Here is a 23,435-nt window from a genome sequence, read left to right on the forward strand (position 1 = left end):
CAAAAATGGTGAGGCAAAAAATATGCCGACCATATCCAAGTAGCCACCACTTTGTCTGTCCTAAATCGGAACACCATTTCTAATTCTGATGAATATCACCCACACTATGAACGTTCAAAAAAAAAAAAAAAAAAAAAACTTGAAATGAAACCATCAAATGTATATTGCATAGAAAGAGTCACTCGACGTGTCATATCTCGTGCAAAAGGTTCAACCCGGCTCGCTGCGTACCGCGTGCTGACAAGGAATAACAAAAATGTACAAAAAAAATTTGGGGGCTCAAAAAATTAAAAACTTGCCTAAACAAATGGACCCTCGGAAAGTATTCCTCAGGAGGTAAAAAAAAAAACAAAAAAAAAGAACGGAAAAAAAAATTACAAATCGGTGTGGTGGAACACCCACCAGCTGCACATCACCAACGAGAGGGGGGGCTGAACACGGGTAAACCCTACTACAACTGCGCAATGTACTTGTGCTTTCTGAAGTACGCCTGAGCTAGCTGCAAATGCTTTATGTTTTCGTCCACCGTTGTCTTCTTCTTAATTTTTGTAATCAACGCGCTGGTAATGCTGCACAGGTTTTTGTAGTTCTTTAGGTTGTTGTAAATTATTTCTCGAATGGTCTGGATGGCCTCCTTTTTTAAGAAGACCATGGTGTTTCCGATCTGTGGGGGGAATGGCAAGAGCGATGGGTGGAAATTGTGAGAGTGATGCGATCAGGTGGAAATTACCGTCAAGCACCATCCCACACACTTCTGCAAGGAGTTACGTTTGCCTTTTCACAAAAACGCCTCAATTCCACTCCAATATTCCCACATCGACTCCTCACCTTGTATGAATCGTGGTCCAGGTACCGCTGAAGCATCTTGGAGACCTTGCCCTTGTCGTCCAACCCATTGTCATTCGAAGTGGACAAGTCCAAGTATTGATAATAGCCAAGGAAAGAAGCAAAGGTGTATTTATACTGAAAAAAATATTTTATATTCAAAGTTTCAACAATGGACAAGGAAAATAATTGAGGGAAAACTTTCCTCTGATTGAAATTATTCTTCTCTTTATTTTCATTTGGCTTAATGCATTTTATAAAATATATATTTGTGTTTTTCAAATAGGAGCTGATTTTTTTCAGATTTTCCAAATATTTAAATGTGATTAAGTTTTTTCTTCCCAAGGAGTCTGTTACTTCTACCTCTTCGTACAAGCTTCTTAATAGGTTGTTCTTGGAGTCCTACAAAAACAACAGAAGGGGGGATAGAGTGGGAGATAATCAGGCACTATTATTACGTCATAACATCACTTTATATTGGCAACAAAATAGGGTCATTATTCAACACGCTACTTCCACTTTGCTCATATATTAGTGGACAAATTGGTGCCGTCCAATTGGCTGCTCTCCGCTGCACTGCGCTGCGAAAAAGGGTCCCTAACCTTCAGCATCCTCAAGACGTTGGGCGACAAAATATCTTTATTCTTCGAAATGAAGTTTGAAATGTTGTAGGTAACGTCGCTAACGGTGTGCTTAATGATGAAGCTCCGGTTCATGTCCCTTTTGCATGTGGCGTAATGCGGGTGCTTAGCGAACTTGTTCGTGTAAACTCCCACGATGGACTGAGTGAAGAAAAAGGGGGGAGGAAGGGAAGCAGAGAAAAAGTGGACAGAGTAAAGACACAGTGATGTAGGGGGAAAATGCTTCAAAAAAAGCTGTGGAATGTATCGAACCAGGGGCACAAATGCAAACGTGCCCCCGTCCGTCCACATATGCGCATCCACACACGTTGTACGCTTGCGCGAGTCCCACCTCGTCTTTCTTTCCTGGGCCCAGGCATGAGTCCTCCAAAATGGAGATCACACTCGTCTTCCCCCGAAGCAAGTCGATGATGCTTTCATTCGTTGTGTACTTCACAGACTCAGCGATGATACCCTCGCTCTTGTACAGGTTGGACTCCTTCTCATACACCACGTACAAGTATATGTTGTGAATCTCCTCGTTGGCTATATTAATGAGTAGCTGCTCCAGAGAATTTTTGAGAAAAATTTCGAAACCAAAAATGTCAAGTATTCCTATATAGCTATCCAACTCCTTATTATTGTTTAAAAACGCATTTATCTTCTTCGTGATATACTCAAATATTTTATTGTATATGTCCTTCGAAATGGATCGACAAATGGATAAGGACTCTTCAACAGATAGCGGGATTTCTATCCTCTGGTTTGCAATATTCTTTTCTGTGAATGTTAAATTGTTGCTCAAGCTGGCGTAGTCGATGCCTAACAAGTCACTTGTCTCCTGAACAACCTTTAAATTTTCTTCACTCAGCTCGCTACAATTTGTTTTCCCGCCCTTCTCAATTTCGTTAAATTCAATATTTCCCAATAGCATTATTCCTACGCGAAGAATGGAAAAAACAGCGGAACCGCCCCCCAAAAAAAAAAATTTTTGTTAACATAAAAAAAAGGTGGTTACATGTGCAGATGTACAATTTGCACACATTAACATGTTCATCAAATTGAAGCAGGTGGAGACACACCAACACAGTTGCACATTTCTACCTGATAGGGTCAGGAACAGATCGTCCTTCAAAGTAGACATATTCATTTTGTCCATGGAAGTCATTAAATTCTCAAAATCTTTGGCGTCATCAATTTCTGTGAAGGTAAATGGTGGTAGGTGATAAATAGGGTAGCAACCATAAGGACAAACTATACTAAGATGCGCTGTTAGTCACCACCATTCTGACCATACATTTTCGTTAATGTTTTTACTCTCTTTTGCTACTCTCCTTTTTTTTTCTCTCCCCTTTTGCACCCACCCGGTATGGTAATGGACTTGTTAGAAATGTACTTGTACTCCGATTCAGATTTAATGTTGTACTTTTTCTTCATCTCCTTACTCATCCCTTGGAGGATTTGGTAAAAAATGTGGTAGCTTCTTTCATCTTGCTCCTTAAACAAGTTGAAAAGGTGGAAACATATAATCATGTAAACAAATCTACAAAGGAATGCAGTAACCAAATAGATACCAAACAAATCGCACAGCTTCGGAAATGCACTTCACCATATCATCCCGATTTTTGATCCCTCTACAGTCTTTCTCTCCCCCCCGAAGAAAAAAAAAAAAAAAAAAAAAGACTTACCTGTGACACGACTCTTATCTTTTCCAAGAGAAAAATTTCAATGCAAGAGGAGACAATGTTCTGGTTTCCGTCCATTTCAATTTTAATGTACTTTCCGTATCTGCTGGAATTGTTATTCTTTATAGTTTTGGCGTTTCCGAAGGCCTACATGTGGGCAGTAAATGGAGGTGAGGGGGAAAAAAACACACAATGCTGAAGATGGCGCAGTGGGTTGTAACTCCGCTTCGGTCAACTAGTGGGTAAAGGAGTACACACATAGACGCATATATATGTACATATGCACGAGCGCCCACTCACAGCCGAGCCAGTACCTCTAGTATAAAGTTGGAGTCCCACAACGTTTTCGATATATTGTTGTCCTGCTTAACCCCAGAAAGGTAAAACTTAATAATCAGCTTGGAGGCCTCCGTTTTACCAGACCCACTTTCCCCGCTTATAATAATGGATTGACAATTCTTAGTATTTATAAAATCAAGCATTGCATCCTTCGCATACGTGTAGACATGCGGAGGAAGTTCATCCGAATTCCTAGTTTTGTAATCATCCATATTAACATCAATAATTTGGTATGGGTTTATCGAAATTAACATTGGCTCGGCTATAGTGTAGATAAAATTCTGTTCATACCTCATGGCCAAGGTGTTTAAAACCTCTGCCGAATTTTGATGCAGCAGATCGTTTAACCTATGACTATTTACATTCACCATATTATTACAATTAAACAAATACTCTTTTTTCACTACATACTCGCTGTTCGTCTCTGGGCAAATTTCCTTCACTCTATAATTGTCTCCATCGACGCTAAGAACTAAGCATTTAAAAAAAACAACATCGGGGTAGCGGTCCGCATTTGGACTTTTGTATGTCCACACATAAAACTTTTCGATTTCATTTTCAATTTTATTCACGAAATCGCTATTAATCCTGAAGTAGTTACTTAGTTCGCTATCTTTATTCATCGTTCTTAAGATCAAATTGTCGAGTTCTACCTGTTTAGTTTTTCCTTTTTCGTATATATATATATTTTTTTTTTTACTTCATATTATAAAGTGTGTATAAGTAGGTACATGCAAGTCGCGCATGCTACTTCTTTTTATATTTTTTCTAAAATTTAAGGTAAATAATGTGGACGAGATGGAAGAATTGCATACCTTCCTTTGGGCTTTTAAAAAAAAAAGTTTCTTAAAATTTCCAAACAGCATAAGTGTGCATCTTCCTATGCTTTCCGTGTCTCCGTTCTGTTGCCTTTTTCTTACTCTCACGTAAATTCGTGCCACCTGCTCTACATACGACACATATATGTATGTAATATATTTGTAGTGGGTCAATATTTTTTCCTTTCCAAAATTATACAATAATGTGAAAAAAAATAAGTTTCGAAAAAAAAAAAAAAAACGCCTCTACATATATTTTGCAGAACAGAACAAAAAAAAAAAAAAAAAGAAAGAAAGAGAACAGGTGCAATTAACAGGCAACCACTTGTGTTGTAAAAAAAAAAAAAAAAAAAAACCTCATTTTTCCCTTGTACCTTTTTGTGTGCACATTTTTTTTTTTTTTTGTATGAACAGCTTTTTCAGAATAAAAAAAAAAAAAAAAAGCAGTTGTCACACAAAGTGAAATAAAACAGTTCTGTTTATGCGTTTATGTACCTATTGAGGAACACAAATTGGGAGAGTAAAAATTGCGCTCAATTCGTACCTATTTACTGCTACTGCAATAATGCAGAACGAAAAAAAAAACTACGTTATAGACCACCTGAAATTGCCAAAATGTTACACTTAATTGGTGCTAGCCAGTGAAGTTTTTTTTTTTTTTTTTTTTTTTTTTCCTGGGAGATAACCATTTTGGCTACCTGTTCAGGCTTAAAACCATTCGAAAATATTTTCCTCATATTTTTAAGTTAAAATCGTGACTACGAAATGTGCTAAAGAAGAGGCCAACTGGTAAGTTTAGTTCCTTTTACGCGTTAATAAAAAAAAAAAAAAATTAAAAAATTTTAAATAAAATGGCAAGGCTGTGAAATTATATGCAACGATGAAGTGAAGATGTGCTGAAGAGACGAAACCACGAAGTAGTGACGCGATGGAGCGATACGCCGCGGTGAGCCAAGACGGAAACGAATTCCCGCGCCCACACAAACGTAGGCACCACACGTAACACACATGTTGAGTTGCACATTATCGAATTATGTTATGCCTGGAATCTTGGTTTAATTCACTTTTACCAGTTTAACCCAATCACTCATTCACTTCGCATTCGTTAAGTAATCCCTTGTAGGTGTCAACCATGACATGTTGAACGATTGTGTACATTTTCTCCTTGGAGTCCTCATCTTCGTTTCTCTTTCTTTCTATTTTTACGCGAACTCTCTTGGGTGGGTTCCTGATGCCCTTGGACCATATGAACTTGTTCAGTTTAACGTCCAAACGTACATCCTGCAGTAATTGAGGGGGAAATGATGGAAAGTCATTAGCGCAAGAATACACATATAACGCATACGCATACATATTCGTGTACAACCCTAACTAAATGTACGTATAAACCCGTGTTGACACATTTGCAGGCAAAGCTTCACACAGGTTTTCCAACGAAGTAACAACATAAGGGCAAATGCAAAGGCGCCTGATCAAGGCGGCGACGCATGCATACCTTTGTGTGCATGAGTTTTCCTGCAATGTTCCTTATCTCCTTGATGGCTCTTGGGGCCTTTCTTTTGTAGCACACATCGTGCGTCAACTTGCTCAGATTTATGGTGATGACTTTCGTCACTGGTTTAAGCGTTTTCTTCTGCTTCTTGACAGCTGCGCGGAGGGGGTAGAAAAAAAAGTGCATCGATATTACGTTATATTATATTATACTGTACTATATGCGGGGTTAATTCTGTTACTCTTCACTCATGCAATACTCATTTCGGGGAACTCTGATTCCGTCGCCCGGGGTTCGCTCAGTTGTGCTTGGCTTCCTCGCAGTTTTGTTTCAATGCTACGAAGCTCTTTTTAAATTCATAAGCGCGTCGCTTCGGAGGAGGACCACATAATTTCTTTTCTGCCTTTCTCGCTTGTGCTTTTCTATTTTTTCCCCTCATTTTAGCATTCCTGCAATGGCTTCCTCCATTTCAGCACAAACGATCAATAATATACGTGCTCGCGCATACAATGCGATTTCCTCTTTCTAGTACCTTTCACCATTTTTGTAGTCCGTTGGGCGTCGCAAAACAAAGATACTGAATTTTATCAAATGGAAATATCCACACGACAGTTAAAATGTAGCTTCTCTTAAGCGAAATTTTTTAAAAATTCCCTTCGTTTTTATGCTACAAGAATGTTGCTCCTCAAAGCGGTATGAACTACTACAAATTAGCATTCCACTTTGTTTCTTTTGTTTCTGGCTTAATTTTTTTTTTTTTTTTTTAAGTTGCTATTTTTTTTTTAAAGTTGCCGTTATTTTAAAGTTGCTGTTTTTTCCAATTGCTACTTTTTTTTTTTCCCGATAAGTAATGTTTATATATATAGTAGATACAATATTATATGCAGCCACATGCGTGCACTTTTTATTGAGCTCCGCATTGCGTGCATACGCGAATTTTCCGTACTCTGCGGCACCTCGCATGGATCGTATTCGGTTCGATGCGCAGGGGGTAGATATTGTAACTGCGGGGGGGGTGTTCTTATTGCATTATATATATTTAGAGTTTTTTTTTTCCCCACCATTGGGGCTTCGCAATTTTACTTTATATAAACGCACGGCGGGCGAGCTTGTCATGCCCACAAGGCGTTGCCGCGAGGATTATGTATGCAATAGAAAAAAAGGGAACAAATTAATGCAGTTCCCCCTTTTTTCCTTCCCCCCCAAAAAGTATAGGAGGATAATCCATTTTGGTGTTGTATTTGTTTTGCTCATTTTATACTTTTTTTACATCTTTCCCGTAATTGTTCGTGCTGTCTTCAAAATGGGCATTTTCCTTTTTCCAGAATTGAAGGAAACACGCCTCCGCTTTTTTCTTCCTCATTTCATAAAATGTGACGGGGCGCGCAAGGGAGGGTTTTCCTGCCATGGGCAAAAATTGTCAACGGGCAATACCCCCTACCCCTATTCCCATATATTTTTTTTCCCCCCCTAAACATATAATTTTTGCTTCATTTTGCAATTCACGCAAAGCGCTTTGCGTTAATATTTCAAAGGAGGCACATTCAAATTCAGTTGGCCAATATTAGCTAATTTTTACCCCCTCGAAATGGAAAGAATAATTGCTCCCTTTAAGAATTGCACAAGAACAAGTAAACTGGTCTATCCATTTTTGCCCATTGTTAAAGGCCTACTGTTCTATGTGTTTCGCTCCTTTTAAATGTAGAAAAGGAGTGCAGTTTACACCTCTTAAGAAAAATATGTGAACGTGTGAGGGGAAAAGCAAAGTGTTGCACCAATGCGGAGTAGCGTAACTGCGAAATTGAGAGCATCCCACAGAGCATCGCATAAGGGGAGACTATACCTAGGGGTGTACGTCTACATAGTTGGGGTTCCTTCCCAAAATGGGGGAAAAAAAAAGGCAGGTGAAGCACACCGTTTTTTTATCACGGCCAATCCCGTTGGGAAGCAAATAAACTACGGAACGTGACATACGTAGTGGGGGTGAGGTTTAACATGAACCTGTTAGGGATGACACCCTGAAGGTATAAATGTGTATATATGTGCATATCGAATGCAACTAGATGTACATAAAAAAAAAAAATTCGTCACCCGTCGACTGCTTCTCTATCTCCTCACTTCGTTCCTTCCAATTCGGTGCAAATGGAACCCCTACCCCCATTAGAGATACTTACCAAAAAAATTAAACATCGAAATGCATTTCCCAATAAAGTTGTACGAGCAAATGTCAATAAAGTCCTGCCCAGGGGGAGGATACTTTTGATAATCATAGCGATAAATTAGGGAAGAATTCTTAACCCACAAATTGTTTGATAATCCCCTATGCAAAATCTTGGAGTCATAAATGATGACGTCTTGTGGATTCACATCAGGAATGAAGGATGACCCTGTTTGGTAATATATTTGTAAAAATTTCTTAAAATTGTGAATTTTTTCCTTCATTGTTTTCATTTTTATGGACGTAAATAAATGTGTTCCGAGAAAAAACTCAAAGTTCCCTGACTCCTCGTTTATCTTATTTAGAGGCAAAATAACGCTTACCCCACTTAACCCATTGTCCACATGGTGTGACTGAATTTCGCTCAAAGGCTCGTTGTTCACCAATTGCAATTCAGATAAAAATATTTTATCATTCCTGTCACTCGATACATTTACACTTTTAAAATCATCCATTTTCAAAATGGAATTTTTTTCCATCAAGTCGTACACATTCTGATACCTCCCAATTGGTAAATAAGCATAAATGATGTTCATCCAGTACTGTTGCAAATTTGTGAACAGGTCACTAACTTTGCTGTTTCGTAGTATGCAATACTGCCTTCCCCGTGTGGGTCGTATGCAGAAAATGTTATTGTCCTTATCCATGAGAAGCGGCGATACGTTAATTTCCTTCTTGTCAAGAAATAAATCTTTTTTTATTTTCTCCATGTCTACTTTTCTAAGGTAGTTTTTCAAAACCACTACTCCGTAGGTGGCCAAGCTGGTCTGTATTTCTTTCACCGTGTCGATGTTCAGGACGTACTGGGCAGGTTCTAGGACGGGCTCGCCTTGAGTAGCAGCGTCAGTCACATTTACCGCTGCTTCTGCACTACCGTGGCCGAGCCCCAAGTAGCTGCTTAGCTCCAAGCCCAGATCCTTACCCACATTTTCACTGCAGTGCCTGTAAGACCGCTTCCTCCTCACAAAGTCGAAAAAGTTGTTTCTCTTGTAATTCACTAGAAGGTAGATATACGCATATGCATATAGCTCATCGATCAGGGTGTCCACAAATTCTCCGACCGATTTAACCTTAACCCTGTTACGCTCCAAAATGAATTCCTTCAAGTGCGCCCAATTCAGGTTCCCCAAAAAGGATTGCACTACGGGCGAAGAATACACCTCTTCCCCTTCCTGATCCGCCACTGCACACTGGGCCTCCATAAACTTTATCACATCCTCCAATATTGCGTCTACATGTTTGTTTCCTTCTACTTTCTTTTTATTCCCATTTTCGATCAACTTTCTTAAATCGCCTTTTTTCCCTTCAAACAGATTATTCAAATATTGCAAGTGGTAGTCCACAGGGTAGTAATTATTTGCTGCCCCAGAAATGGCCAAAAGGGGCAAGTTGAAATTTGCGCATACCTTTTCGATTCGGCTCGCATATTTTTTTTTATCGATAAATTCAAAGTTCTTCTCCGTCAGGTGGAAGTAGATTTTCTGCTCCTCATTTTTGTACTTTTCCTTTTTCCGTTTAATATACTCATTGCAAATTCCTACGAGGGGGAAGTAGCAAAATGGCAATCGCAAAATGGTAGTCGCACAACGGGCACTCGCGAGAGCGGTGTCTTAACCGACTGCATGCGTCTCCGGGAGGCTAAAACGGCTGAGCGCAGATGCGCACCCTTTCCAGTGCTCAGCTCATTCGACACATCGGCCACCCCCACACGCGAGGCTTCCTCATAACAGACGGCCACTGTTCCTTACCCACGTTCAGCGACACAAACGACAAGGCGTAAAGCAAGTACTTGTACTCAAACTTGGAGCGCGACGGGTCCCCGCGTTTAATCATTCTAGTAAACAAATCGACTAGTTAGGTCGCACCTAGTTTTACAAACAAACATGCACATGCTTACGTATCCATATGTATGTGTGTTTAATCATACCACTTGTAACTCCAAGTTCGTTTTTTTTTCTTTTTTTTTCTTTTTTTTTTCCACAAATACATTCAACAGAATGGGGTAATATGCCTTCTCTTGTTCTTTCCACGAACGATGCATCTACATGCTGTTTGACCACCTTTAGAAAAGGGGGGCAGATCGTGTTCGAGTTGTATAGCTCGTGTGGCAAAAAAAAAAAAAAAAAACGGTTGCTCGAAAAGCATGTGTTGTGACGCTATGGGGAATTTTCCTCAGGAGCACCCTCTAGTAGGGGACATTAGCAGGGAGCAGCAAAAAGGCGTGTATCTTAAAAAGTGACCCAGAAGGCACCGCTAAATGGAACTCTGAACGGGCCAGTGGGCGCACACCCGTGGGACCCGCCTAGGAGAAGCACGTCTCTAACAGGTGTGACTTCATGCGTCGCGGTGTCGGTGGCTCCTCTGTGGGGGCAATACACAAAATTCGAGACCGCGCTGGCACAATTTCGACGCGAAAACAGGAATACCAAAATATGGTAGCCCTAACCAAATATGCCTGACCAAGTAAGCCAAACTAAGTAGGCCTAACCGAACCACACAATAAGGCGGATGTAACAGTTCCCCACACGCGAAATACCGGCCACGTTTTTCCCGGCATGATGGCTCAGAACCGTAAAGCGCACGGGCAGTAAAAAACAGGGCAAAAACGGTACGGGGTGCTTTTTTTTTTTTTTTTCCGAGCCTGCACTGGGGCCAGGTATATCAAATGCACAAAGGAGTTGCTTCCGCCCCTAACTTGGGTTGATATCACCCGATAGGAGAATGCCCACACAACTCTCCTTAAAAGCGAGTCGCCTTTTTCATGCAAACTTCCTCATGTGCACTACACCTGTGTATAAATGATTTATTTAGAGGGTACAGTAGCAACAAACCAGTTAACACTTTTTCTCCGTGGGCACATTGCTTACACGTAGGGAAAGGCTCCAATCTCTGCGATACCTCCAGTGCAACTTCCCCCTACATGCGCAAAAGGGAAAAAAGGTAAAAGGCAGCACGAAGATTTGCACGTAGCTACCCAAGAGAGCATGTTTATGTAAAAGCCCCTAAGTTACCATCGTAGGGGTGTACACTTCAGGGTTCCATATTTGGATTCATATTTGCATTAATTTTTAGGTGTATTTTTTTTTTATTTTTCCCCCTAACTTTTGTAACCCTACCAATTAACGCACAGTTGCAAAAAGGGGGTCATTTTTTTGATGGGGAGGATACTCAAATGCATTTTACACCGACCCACAGATGCACAACCGTTTTGCGCAGTTTCACTCCTGTGTGGTGCGAGGCCAAAGGTTTCGCTTAACCCTACTCATTTCGTGACGCAAAGTGACCAACGCGATTATGTCGCTTCGTAGCAGTGGAGGACAAGGGAACCCCGTTGTATATAACCAAGAAGGGAACTCATTGACCTTCCCACCTGCGCAGAGGTTTCTCTGTTAAGTAGTAAAGAGGATCCTCCAGCATATATATATATGTATACATATACATATATATATGTGAATATATATATTTAGGGCCTCCAAAGAAAAGGCTCCTCCTCCACGCATTAGACGTACTCCGCCAAAGCGGGTCCGCTGCGTGGAGCGCTAACCAAAATAGAAGGAAACCACCCTGGGGAAACAAAGCCCCTCGTGCGCAGGAATAGGCAAACATGGGCCGGGTTTGCAAAGCGGACAGCCTGCCATTGACCTACTTCGAACTCACGTGCATCTGCTTCTTCTACTTCTTCCTACTGATAAGCTTCCTGGTATGGTGTGTACGCAAAAATCGATTTAGAAATATAATAAATGAAAGACATAAATGGAAGAATACCGAGGCCCACGCAAAAAATGAAAAGGTCGAATTTTTTAACTACATTTACGAAGCACAAGAGGAGGACGACTCAGACGACATTGTAGTTCGGCAAGAAGGGTACCAAAATAACTTTGTTGGGTTCGCACTGAAAAATGCTTCCATCTTCCTATACGTATGCACCCATATCATTATCCTCTTTTTAATTGCAAATGAGTATTGCATACGCGAGGGGGCTGAGGTTCTGTGGAATGATCGAGCTTTTATTTTCTTCATTTTTCTCCTCCTCTGTTTTTCCATTACATATGGCATTTTGACAGTGAGAAAACATCTGCACAGCTTTTTTCTGAAACCCTCTCTGCTGAAGGAAAGTGATTATGTGTTGATATACACCAAGAGTGATGAGTACGCCAACACATATAACACTTCCCTTAGGCGAAGTTTCTTCTATGCCATTAACTGGGCTAAAGGATGGTATCACACCTTCGGAAGACGCATCCGGCATTGTGCGAATGTGTATGTGCACTACCAGGGGGTGATAAAACATGCACTCTTTTCAGAACTTTCCAAGTGGGGCTTCATCCAGGGAGGAGATGAATTTGAAAATGCGCGCTCAGGCAACAGTGAGGAGGAAGAGGGGAGAGGACAAAAAGATAACCACCACATAAAATATGAAGACATTTTGGAAGACACGCGTTTGTTAAGCGGGCACACGAGGAAGGGACATTCATGGGGTCACCACGAACAGGGGGCTAACAAAATGGCAGGAAAGGTCACCGGCAAAGCGGGATCGTCGATGGAAAGCAAAGCTGGCGCAGTCTTCCCACCCCTCACAGTGCACAAGGTAAAAGTACAGACAAACGAAAAGAATATGCGCTACTTCTTTTTTAGAAGCATGAAGTACGTATACAACGAAGAGAAAGACGCATTCCACAATATCGCCCATACCATTGAAGAAAAGGTAAACAGCCTCGACTTCAACTACGTACTAAAAAAAGGAGGACTCAACAACAGCGAAATTATTAACAATCTAAATGACTATGGTTACAATAATATACACCTCGAATTTTGCTCCTTCTTTAAAAGCATAAAAAGAGAGCTACTCGATGGGATCTACATGTTCCAGCTATTTATAACATACAAAAATTTTTTTTGGAAGGAAGTGATAACTTCTCTCATTTGGCTAGTCATCTCATTTCTAAGTGTTGTAAGCAAAATTATGAAAAATGAAAAAAATAAAAAAGAGATTTATGAAAATATACAATCCACCAACAACACCATTGTGACAGTCTATAGAAATTCTATCGTTCAACATGTCCCCTCTAGTAATTTAACTATTGGAGATGTGATCATTATAAATTCTAAGATGACCATGCCTTGTGACTGTGTCCTACTGACGGGTCAAGTTTTAGTAGATGAAAGTTTACTAACTGGAGAATCCAGACCAATGAAAAAAACGTGCATATCTAATTTGAGCTCCTTCAACTCTTTTGAAAATAGGACCTACTCATCGTCTAGTTATTCATTCCCTTTTGGAGAAAACTCAAAGGGGAACCAGTCCCAATGGAACAAGAATGACTCTCCACATGCAGCCAATCCGATGAGTCCACAGGTCGCAGGGAACAATAACCATGAGAGGTTTAACAAAGACAAGTACTACAGCACCAAACGAAATTTCCATCACAATAATATTCTATACTCTGGCACGGATGTCCTTTCTACAATGAACTCCACAGAGAGCATCTACGCAGTGGTCATCAGTGTAAGCATATACACCTACAAGGGCAAGTATATGCAGAATGTTCTTTTCCCTAATCCACTCCTCTTCAAATACGACTCGCAATTACCCATCGTCTTTCTCTTTACTATTCTCTTCTCTTTCATATGCATGTACTTCCAAATACGTTCCTTGGGACTTAATATGACATCCATTTTTTACACCATCGGAACCATGTCACAAATACTACCTGTCTGGACTCCCGTTGTTCTAAACATGGGGTTAAACATTTCAACGAATAGATTGAAGGAGGAAAAAAATATTAGATGCATTGCTCCATCAAGAATTCCCATATGTGGGAAAATTAGAATCTTTTTTTTCGACAAAACGGGAACATTAACAGGACACAAAATTGAATTTTCAGGAGTTCATTTTAGTAATAACGTTTTAAATGAACAAAAGGCACAGCTATCTGGACTGGACAACCATAGCAAGAGCATGTCTGACGATACGTATGATGTGAAGTATGAAAGTTATTACCCCTCCAGTAAAGTCAATATGAATTCGGTTAGGAAAAATGAGTCGCTTAAAATGGAGTTTGCCCATCGGGTGGATAGCAGCGTCCCTCATGGAGGGGCGTCCTCATCGGGCACCGGCTCACAGAGAGATAAAAATCTTGTAACGGCGGAGAGCGCAGATGGGGAAAACCACGCAGAAGTGCTGGATCATATGGACGAGGCAGACCGCGCAAATGGTCCGTCCGTGCCCTCCCTGTACTCGAGCGTCGACGATGAAGTTTTACCCGTGGTGCCCGATGTGGGCCAAGCAGCGAGCAGCGCTAATGGGAATGAAGACGACTTGGTTGTAGGTGATAGTGGTATGGTCGTAGGAGATAGCAGCATCGTTGGAGATAGCGGCGTCGTTGGAGAAAACGGCTTCGTTGAAGAAAGCAACTTCGTTGGAGGCCAAATGGAAGTAAACAGTGGCGACCTCAACCGGGAGAGGGAAACCCCCGACGAGGAGGACGCCAGCCAGCCCTCCAGCGGAGACGTCTTCCAAAGCTACGACGAAACGGATGAAAATAAATACCATGAAAATCAGAACAAAGAAGTCTCTCTTACTGCAGAAGAACAAATGGCAGGGAACTCCGATCAGGGAGACCACGTCGAAAGGGCTAACCTGTCAACGTTGCCAAATGACGACAAGAAAAATGTCGATGAAGAATCATATTTGCTTGAAGCGGAGGAACAACATCCCCTAGAGGACAGAAGCGTTTCCATCGACATGGACATAGATGAGTCCACCCAAAGGGCCAAGAAAGAAAAAGAAAATACCCCCATTGTGGGACGCGAAAATTTTAGTCAAAAGTCAGTCCAGGAAGAAGCAGAGCCAGCAGAAGAGGCACCTCCTATGAGGAGCTGCCACTTCAACGAATCCAACTCTTCCATGAATTCTGTCACATCACTCCTTTACAATAGCAAACTCATGTGGGCAAATAAAGCCACCCTGAAAAATACCCCTCCAAGTTATCACCTACTAGTATACGCCCTCGCAGGCTGCGCATGTGTCTACAGCGATAACATCAATGACAATATATATGGACACGAAATAGATAAAAGATTATTCGAAGCCACAGAAATGAAGATAAGTAATTACATTAACAAATACAACATGAACGTGAAAAAGGTATCCCTAAAAATTAATTACACATTTAAACATTTTGATATTCTCAAAACATTTGAATTTGACTACTTCACAAAAATATCGACGACAGTAGCATATGGCTACTTTGATTTGGGGGAAAAAATTTTTGTCGTTTTTTCTAAAGGCTCATTTGACAAAATTTACAAAAAATGCATCAAAAATGAAGAAATACAATTTTTTAAAAAGAAAGAACAAGAATACAGTAAAAACGGGTTCTACGTAATTGGACTAGCTTTTAGAATCATATATGACATGTCCTTTGAAGAAATATTACAACTACCAAGGGAAGAGTTAGAAAAGGATATGAGGTTCTTATCCCTCATCATGTTTAGCAATTACATCAAGAAAGATGCTGAGTTGGTTATTCAAACTTTAAAAAGCTCTTCCATCAGACCAGTCATTCTTACTGGCGATAATGCATACAACTGCCTCTATGTAGCGAATAAAATTGGTCTTTTCAACAGCATTAACTTTTACGAATCCTTTCTCTCCATCAACATGAACTCGAATACAAACACCAGCTCCAACTCGGCGGAAAGGATACTAAACGAACGAGAAAACCTGTTCCTCTCCACAGAGACGAAATTCTTGTCATTTGAAAATTTTATCAAGTCCAACGCACAAGTAGGAAGGGGCGATGAAGAAAGTGTCGCCGGGGGACCATCCAACAACTTCGCCAAGTCTTCCCATCCCCAAATGGAACACCATGCCGATTTTTACCTTGTACATGGCGAGGGCGCCCATGGATCCGCGCAAACGGGAAGGAACGGGGCTCCTCCCATATTTCGAACACATGAAAAAGGAGAGGATGATGTGGGAAACCTCCACAATAATCACCTACCCAAGGGGGCGTCCTCCAAGATTTACCGCGATATGGATGAGGACTACGCGCGGGACGAAACCACAACACTGATCCACCGCGGGCAGAAAACTGCACAGGGGGGTGGACAAAACGGGCACCCCGCCTCCGACGGAAACAGCTACAATAGTGTCGACGAATGCAAAGCCGATCGGGCAAGCGACGGTCGCGGGAATGAGGCACCCTTCCTCGAAGCAGTCAGCGAAATGAACCCCCCACACAGCAAACACTCGTACTACACTTATGAGCAAAACGAACAGAGAAACGAAAATGTTATTATCTACGGGTACATGCAAGAAGGCTCCACTGACCTCGTATTCGTAAACATACAAAATGATAAAAAAGTGAATTCAGAAGATGTGCTCTTTGGAAATATCTACAAAGAAATTATCCTAACGGGAGAAGCATACACTTACATAAGACATACCATATTTCGTATCTCCAATGAAGAGGAAGATATAACGTCGTATAGTAACCATGAAAGGTTGGAAGGATATAAAAACTTTCTTCTACGTGTACGCATCTTCTCCAGGTTAACCCCAAATCACAAAATGGAGGTGATAAAGGATTTTATAAAATATGATTACATCTCTGGCATGTGTGGAGATGGTAGTAACGATTGCGGAGCTCTAAAAATTTCTCATGCAGGATTAGCCTTATCAGATGCGGACACTTCAGTAGTATCCCCATTTAGTAGCAAAAATGATAATATAAAAAGCGTCATTGATGTGTTGAGAGAAGGTCGAGCTTGTCTAGTAACCTCTATTAACTGCTACAAGTATATGCTCCTCTATGGGTTCATGATTTCCGTGGTCAAAATTGTTCTCTTTATGAATGCTCATGCCGTTATGTCAGAATATGGCTACCTCTTCTTCGATAATGTGATCCTATTGTTGCTAGCAAAATCCATGACCCTTTCCAGACCAGCGAGAAAATTAAAAACGCAGACTCCCACCTCAAGTATTATTGGTGCTCAGACTATCATTTCTTTATTATCCAATTTGGTTGTTAACTTTTTTTTTCTTTATATAATTATGCTGCAATTTTTTTATGTGTATAAATTACCATCGTCGTATGATATGAACAGCTCTGCCCCCAAATCTTCTTGGTGGCTCATGAGCGACAACTACGAGAGCTTTTTGGCCTGCGTGTGGTTTTGCTTCCAAATTGTGAATAGCGCGTTCATTTTCACCTTCGGCGGCAAGTACCGCAAGCCCATCTTCTCCAACTACACCTTCATGGGGTGAGTACCGCAGCCGCGCGGCAACAGGCGCGGCAAGAAGAGACGTGCCAAGTGATGCATAATCGAGCACTGCTCATTCCATTAGTGTGCACCACATAACCGCTCTTTCTTTCCCCCCCCCCCCCCTTCATAGGTACTACTGCCTCATCAACAGCTTCCTGTTCTACCTGACGGTCGGAGGGCCCAACCGACTCACGTGCCTCTTTCGAATGAACTGCAACGACGAAGTTTCCAGAACAACCAAATTCAAAATTCTAGACATATTCTCCTACTCAGCCAGCGGCCTAAGTTTCTACGGCCCAAACGGAAACAACATCCTTACCACAGGCCATAAAGTGAAATTCCTTTTTTTAAATCTTCTTAACATAGCTGTCAATATTTGCATATCCAAATACGTTTTGTGCGAACCTTTGTACAACATGGTTAGGCGGTTCTTCAACTTCCAAAATAGGAAGGTCCCCGTGTAGCCTTCCCTGGTGCGTGCCCATCACCCGCATCACACACACATGACCGTCTTCTTTTCCAACGCACGGGTGAACTACTCTGTGTTGACCGACGTTTTGCAGGTCACCCCCTTTGTTCGCATTGTGTTTTTGCAATATGATTATGTTACGCTTCCACGTTGTCTTTACACCTTGTTTCATTTTTTTTTTTTTTTTTTTATTTGAAACCTTATCCAATTCCTGGTGGAGTTCCCCCAGCTGGCATTTCAAACCGTTTAGCCACGCCACTGTTGCCCTCCATCCAATAATCGTAATTCAATTATTAGGTTTGGCACGAGGCAGGTCAACTTATGTTAACAGAACAAAAAGATGAGCTATGTTGTGGATAAAAACAAACTACGCATGGCACGAACGGGCTAACAAACACATGGCCATTTGAAAAAAACAGCGGTGAAAAAAAACACGTGGTGCAGAAACAACAAGCCCCTTCCACTGAGCATCAACTTTGCCCAGTTTTGCGAAAATTATAATTTTACGAAATGTGACAGCACAGGTATAGCAGCACACATCACGCTTTCACTTGGAGGGAAGTCCCACATATGCACACATGAGTCAGTCGGACCAAACGAACAAGCCCGTGTGGTCCATTCGCCTTTCCACGTGGACCCATGCACATCACAGGGGGGGCACCCTACTTTCTCAGACACCTATAAAAAATACAAATACTCTATTTTACAAAAAAAAAAAAAAAAAAAAATGAATGAATGATTGGATGAATGGATGAATGGATGAATGTGCTAAGCCGGACAGCAACCAACTGGGCAGACATGCAGAATGGTCAAACGGATGGACACACTTTTCTGTTAACCCACTTTCCTTACTTTCGAAAAAGCTCTTGTGGGAATTCTCCTTAACACACCCGTGCGTATCGAAATAGCGGTGGGATAGGCAGAAATTTTTTTTGCATTTCTTGCAGGTGTAATTGTTGATGTCGTTTAGGACCTAACAAGTTGGGAGGTTATTCGGGGAGAGGAAAAATAAAATGTGTTGCATTATTTGTATTCGTGTGAGTACCCTTAAAAGTGTGCAGTGTACACGTGTGGTTCACTCTCACAACGGGGTCCTTCTAAGGGCGCAAAACGGGGTTTGCTCTATTTGGTTCATCTTTTAATGCCCGTTCTAATCTTTGCGCTTGGCCACTTCTCAACTAGGCCAGCGTTGCCTTCTCACCGTTTTGCAACCCTTCTTGCCGCACATCACCAGGGACTTCTTCTTCTTCTTAAAGGTGCACTTGTGATTTACGTGATTTTCTATCTCCCCCTCTTTCTACAATTTTAAAATCGAAATGGGCGTTTCGGTATGTTGCGCACAGTTTTGAATGAGCCAGCCGGATGTGCGAAAAATGGTGTAGGGTACGCATACAACCCCACGTGTGATGCAATATGTGTCATCACAGTACCACCTCTGCAGTGTGCCACTCTCTTGACTTACATCTGGGAGAACCCCATTGCAGTAATCGCACAGGACGACTTTTTTTAAATCTGCAGCCTTGGAATTGGCGCAGGCGTGGTCTTGAATATTTCTGTGTAGTTCGCAAAACTGACAAGGGAGCAAAGAAGAAGAGAAAAAAAAAAAGATTGCATTTTTATTAACGTGTTGTTGAAAGGACGGGGTGCCACAAAAGTTTGATGAGCTAATGCGATGCCTCATCACAGTGTGCAAGTGCCTTTTCGCTGGGGACACAACACAAGTCGCTCATCATGTCTTCGTGCCAACGCTTAACATGACTACTATGTTTCGTTCAGCAGTCACATATTTGCACTGCGCGGACATTAAAAATTTTTTTTTTTTGTTTTTTTGTACACTTAAAAGGCAGTATTCACATTTAAAGGGGAGAAAGTCATGGTACCTACATCCGTCCATATCGCACTTTCTCGCAAAGTCGGAGAAGTACGCCATGTTCTTTTGCACGCTGTTACGTCTATGCAACTGTTGTGTTTGTGCCTTTTCACATTTTATTCTTTACGCGGCTGGCTACTCCACGGACAGTCGTTCAACTATGGGGTGTTTGCCGCCTGCCAGTGCTCGCGTTCCCCACTGTTGGTGCCTTTTCATAGCAATTTGGCTCATCTACTCACATTTTTTGTTTGCCCCTATAATTATTATAAATTGCCCATTAGGCACATTAAAAAAAAAAAAAAAAAAACTGTTGTTTTTTTCCACGTATTTTCCCCTCCCAAAAAATTATACCCAAAAAAGGGGTGGAAAAATAATTTTGCTTTTTATAATCCCGTGATTAACGTGACGAAGAAAAAAAAAAAAAAAAAAAAAAGAAAAGAAAAATTACAAATATTACACAATGAAACCTTTTTCATGACAATGTTCTTTTAAAAAAGGGAGAGAAAAAATAAGGATGCCTCAATAACGCCGGATTTTTTTTTTTGTTTGCGATTCTCCCGTTTTTATTTGGGTCACTTCTTAGACCGCCCTGTTTCAAAATTGCAGGGTTTTTTTTTTTTTTTCTTCTTTTTTGTGTTGTTGTAAGGGCAACAATGTTTTTTTTTGCAGTGATGACATGTGTAATTCTTCCCTCGTGAAGGTGAGTTTTGTTTTAGTTTTGCGCCACGTTGGGTACTTTGCTTTGTCGCCCATGTTTTGCATAGTTTCACTTTGCTCCGCTTCGTTCCATATTTCGTTCGCCCCAATTTGAGGAGATACAACTCGCACGCGAGTTTGCGCCCACGCCGATTACCTCATATAGACACTGTGCCATCAGTCGGCATTTTTTCTGCCCACCTTCCCGTTTCGTGAGAGTGCCAAGACAGTTGTGCGCCTTTTTGCCGCCCACAAATGAAGCGCAACTATAACCTGACCCATTTCGCCTAACCCGTCCGCCCCTCAGCACGAACAATGTTCTGTCAACACAACGAAAAGGACTTTATCAATACTCCACTTGTGAAGAAATGAACAACGCAGATGCGAGTGCAGAATTAGAGAACTAATTTGGGAAAAAACACATTTCATCCCCCCCTTTGCTATGTGCACCACGCATTTCGTTTTTCTCCTTCGCAATTTTTATGCACACGCGCAGAATTTTTTTTTTTTTTTCAACGTTGCGGGGAATTCAGACAAAAAATGTCTTCTACGTTTTTTCTGACTTTCCCTGTTTTTCAACGTGTTCCGATTTTTACCGCTCTACTTTTTCGCCTCTTTTCTTTGTCAATTGTCCGCATTTGCCCCCCCTCTCGCGCCCGTGTCCAGTCTTCACAATACGTGCCACCCCCCAACGCTTTTCACCAACGTGGAATGGACGTCACGCTCAGTCATTCATGAAAACGCTCCGTTTCTTCGCCTTCCCGCGTTACACATGTTGCAGTGTCCACGTGGCATAAACCAGTTGTTCAGACTCAGACAAGTCACACAACTGCTTCGAGAAGGCGAACTTGCACCTGTTACATGGCTAGAAGGAGGACAAAAGTGTTGAGTGATTGGACTTACATCTGTCTCCCCCAATGTTAGCTCTTCCCACGCCATACACACATACCTGTTTGTGTTCATACGTGATTGCCCTCATATGTGTTTGTGTTCGTACGTGATTATGCTGATACGTGATAACGTTTCTACGTCATTACGTTGATACGCGATTGCTTGCATACACGTGCAGTGCGCACTTTTCCGCCCCCCCCTATCATGTTGCCCCCCAGCGTCGTTTTTATGTATATATTTTTCCTTTGTTTCTTCACCCTCTACCTCTGCCTTCTGCTTCTGTCCTTCTTCCTGTCACTCTACGTCTCTCTTCACTTCTTCTGCGTGCTGTTCTTTTTCTTTTACATCTTGCTGGAATTTAGGGACAAAATTGAAGAGAAAAATATTAAGAGCCAAGAATTATTATGTTTCTTGCGCCTTCTGTAATTCTTTTTTTCTTACCCTCTATTTTGCTCAATTTAGTCAGTACCTTCCACCTCAGCAAAGTATCATCATCTACTTCATTTCTGTTTGGAAAAGGGACTCTTCAAAATGTGAATTCAGGGAAGGAAAAAAATATTCTTTCTAGGAATTATCAGAGACATTACAACAGTGTGACCCCCCCAAAGGTGGAACACTTTCTATGCAAAAATGAAAAAGCAGATGGCCAAAATGGAGGGACATGTTTCTTTAAGAAGGACCAAACCTTTTCCAAACTACTTGTTCATCCAACCCTAGTTGATGAGTTGAAGAAAAATAACATCACCATCCCGTCACTAATTCAGTTCGACCTCTTGCAGTATTATAATAAGAACTTCCCCGTTCTGCGAAATGTTATCATCGGTGCTGAAAATGGGATTGGAAAAACCTTGTCCTATATCATTTTCGTTTTGAACCACATCTTGAAGCAATCCAACAGCAACAACAGAATCTTCGTCCTCATTTTTCAATATAGTGGGTTGCTCACTACGCAGTGCCTCCAAGTCATTCGACGCCTCTCCAGGTGAGCATAACGCCGTCCCACTACCACGAACTGCACACATCACAACAAAGCCACCACACTAAACTGACATCCAACACGTTTTTCTCCCTCCCACGCAGAAACATCAAGGTGAAAAGTGCCACTCTGAACCCTACCTCCCTAGCCCCTGTCAACCTGAACCCAAATGGAAGCCTAATTGTGATCACCTCCCCCGTGAGGTTCGCTACCTACATGAAGGAAAACCAAGATGCAGTAATTCCATTTCTCAAAAACCTAGACTTTCTCATAATGGACGAAGTGGACGTCATGTTCGACGACCCCTTTGTGAAACACATAAAGGCGCTTTACGAACAAATGAGCAAATTAGCCAACACGAAATACATTTCCATAGTAACGTCCTCCACCCTCTGCAATAAGGGGAAAAAGTCTGTTTACCAAAATATCAACAAGTACGTAACAGATGCCGTTTTGATCAAGACGAATTACCTGCACAATGTACACCCCCTTGTAAACTACCACTTTGTAAATCTGCCCACATATACTGTTAGTGAAAAAATAAAAGCCATAAAAAGGATCATGTCGAAAGAGAATTATAAAAAAGCTCTCATTTTTTGCAATACAGTCACCAGCTGCAATAACGCATTTAGTCAGTTGAGCACCCTTTTTGAGGACATCTACCTTTTCAATTCATCTTTAAAGAAGGAAGACCAGTTTTCCATTCTTGACATTTTCAAAAACTCAGAGAGGTGCATCCTTGTGACCACCGATATAATTCACAGAGGGGTGGACATCAAGGGAATTACGCACCTGTTTCACTTGGACGCGCCTACCAACATTGTGGTTTACACGCATAGGTAAGGTGGGAGTTGGTGCACAAGCCAGGGGAAAGGCACCCGTCATCACCTCCTCGAACAGGCGGACAACACCATGTACAAACAACTGCACTGGAATGCACTTTTTCTTTCTACGATTGTTCTTCTTTCCTTCCTTTCATGTGAATGGTTTCCTTTGGGGGCTGCCCCCACCACTTCTCAGAAACGGAAGAATCTCCAGAGGAGCGAGCACAGGAGACATATACCTTTTTAATGACTCAGACAATTTGGTAACCAAAAAAATTTACCAGCTCCACAAAAAAAACGTCAAATTTGAAGACATCTTTAGCAGGAAAAGGTCTTTGCGAAAAAATTATAAAAGGGATTTAAAAAAATCGAAGCAGGGGGAAGGAAAGACGGGGCAGATTCCCCAAAGTTTTACGTAACACTAGTTTAAGTGGAAAAGAAG

At 41.4% G+C, this 23,435-nt stretch overlaps 6 protein-coding genes across 6 annotated transcripts; 2 read left to right on the forward strand and 4 right to left on the reverse strand.

Annotated features, from left to right (window-relative positions):
* Positions 1-451: 451 nt before the first annotated feature.
* On the reverse strand, positions 452-4,092 carry AK88_01492 (uncharacterized protein; the record flags this gene model as incomplete). Its single annotated transcript, XM_012479127.1, has 8 exons — positions 452-664; positions 829-1,227; positions 1,428-1,607; positions 1,798-2,384; positions 2,550-2,645; positions 2,810-2,942; positions 3,134-3,277; positions 3,445-4,092. The coding sequence occupies 8 exons, from the start codon at positions 4,090-4,092 to the stop codon at positions 452-454; spliced, it is 2,400 nt and encodes a 799-aa protein (XP_012334550.1).
* A 1,278-nt stretch (positions 4,093-5,370) lies between these two features.
* AK88_01493 (uncharacterized protein) lies at positions 5,371-6,321 on the reverse strand (the record flags this gene model as incomplete). Its single annotated transcript, XM_012479128.1, has 3 exons — positions 5,371-5,568; positions 5,783-5,934; positions 6,288-6,321. The coding sequence occupies 3 exons, from the start codon at positions 6,319-6,321 to the stop codon at positions 5,371-5,373; spliced, it is 384 nt and encodes a 127-aa protein (XP_012334551.1).
* A 1,618-nt stretch (positions 6,322-7,939) lies between these two features.
* Positions 7,940-9,830, reverse strand: AK88_01494 (uncharacterized protein; the record flags this gene model as incomplete). Its single annotated transcript, XM_012479129.1, has 2 exons — positions 7,940-9,534; positions 9,746-9,830. The coding sequence occupies 2 exons, from the start codon at positions 9,828-9,830 to the stop codon at positions 7,940-7,942; spliced, it is 1,680 nt and encodes a 559-aa protein (XP_012334552.1).
* Positions 9,831-11,601: 1,771 nt separating this feature from the next.
* Positions 11,602-17,731, forward strand: AK88_01495 (uncharacterized protein; the record flags this gene model as incomplete). The annotated part of the gene is made up of 2 exons (XM_012479130.1): positions 11,602-17,264; positions 17,398-17,731. The coding sequence occupies 2 exons, from the start codon at positions 11,602-11,604 to the stop codon at positions 17,729-17,731; spliced, it is 5,997 nt and encodes a 1,998-aa protein (XP_012334553.1).
* Positions 17,732-18,414: 683 nt separating this feature from the next.
* AK88_01496 (uncharacterized protein) lies at positions 18,415-19,666 on the reverse strand (the record flags this gene model as incomplete). Its single annotated transcript, XM_012479131.1, has 5 exons — positions 18,415-18,434; positions 18,589-18,709; positions 18,938-19,033; positions 19,199-19,306; positions 19,571-19,666. The coding sequence occupies 5 exons, from the start codon at positions 19,664-19,666 to the stop codon at positions 18,415-18,417; spliced, it is 441 nt and encodes a 146-aa protein (XP_012334554.1).
* A 1,731-nt stretch (positions 19,667-21,397) lies between these two features.
* AK88_01497 (uncharacterized protein) lies at positions 21,398-23,412 on the forward strand (the record flags this gene model as incomplete). The annotated part of the gene is made up of 4 exons (XM_012479132.1): positions 21,398-21,615; positions 21,675-22,175; positions 22,274-23,008; positions 23,190-23,412. 4 exons carry the CDS (start codon positions 21,398-21,400, stop codon positions 23,410-23,412), a joined length of 1,677 nt encoding a protein of 558 aa, XP_012334555.1.
* Positions 23,413-23,435: the final 23 nt, after the last annotated feature.

The sequence above is a fragment of the Plasmodium fragile genome (assembly GCF_000956335.1).
Source record: "Plasmodium fragile strain nilgiri unplaced genomic scaffold supercont1.13, whole genome shotgun sequence".
Classification (NCBI taxonomy): Eukaryota; Apicomplexa; class Aconoidasida; order Haemosporida; family Plasmodiidae; genus Plasmodium; species Plasmodium fragile.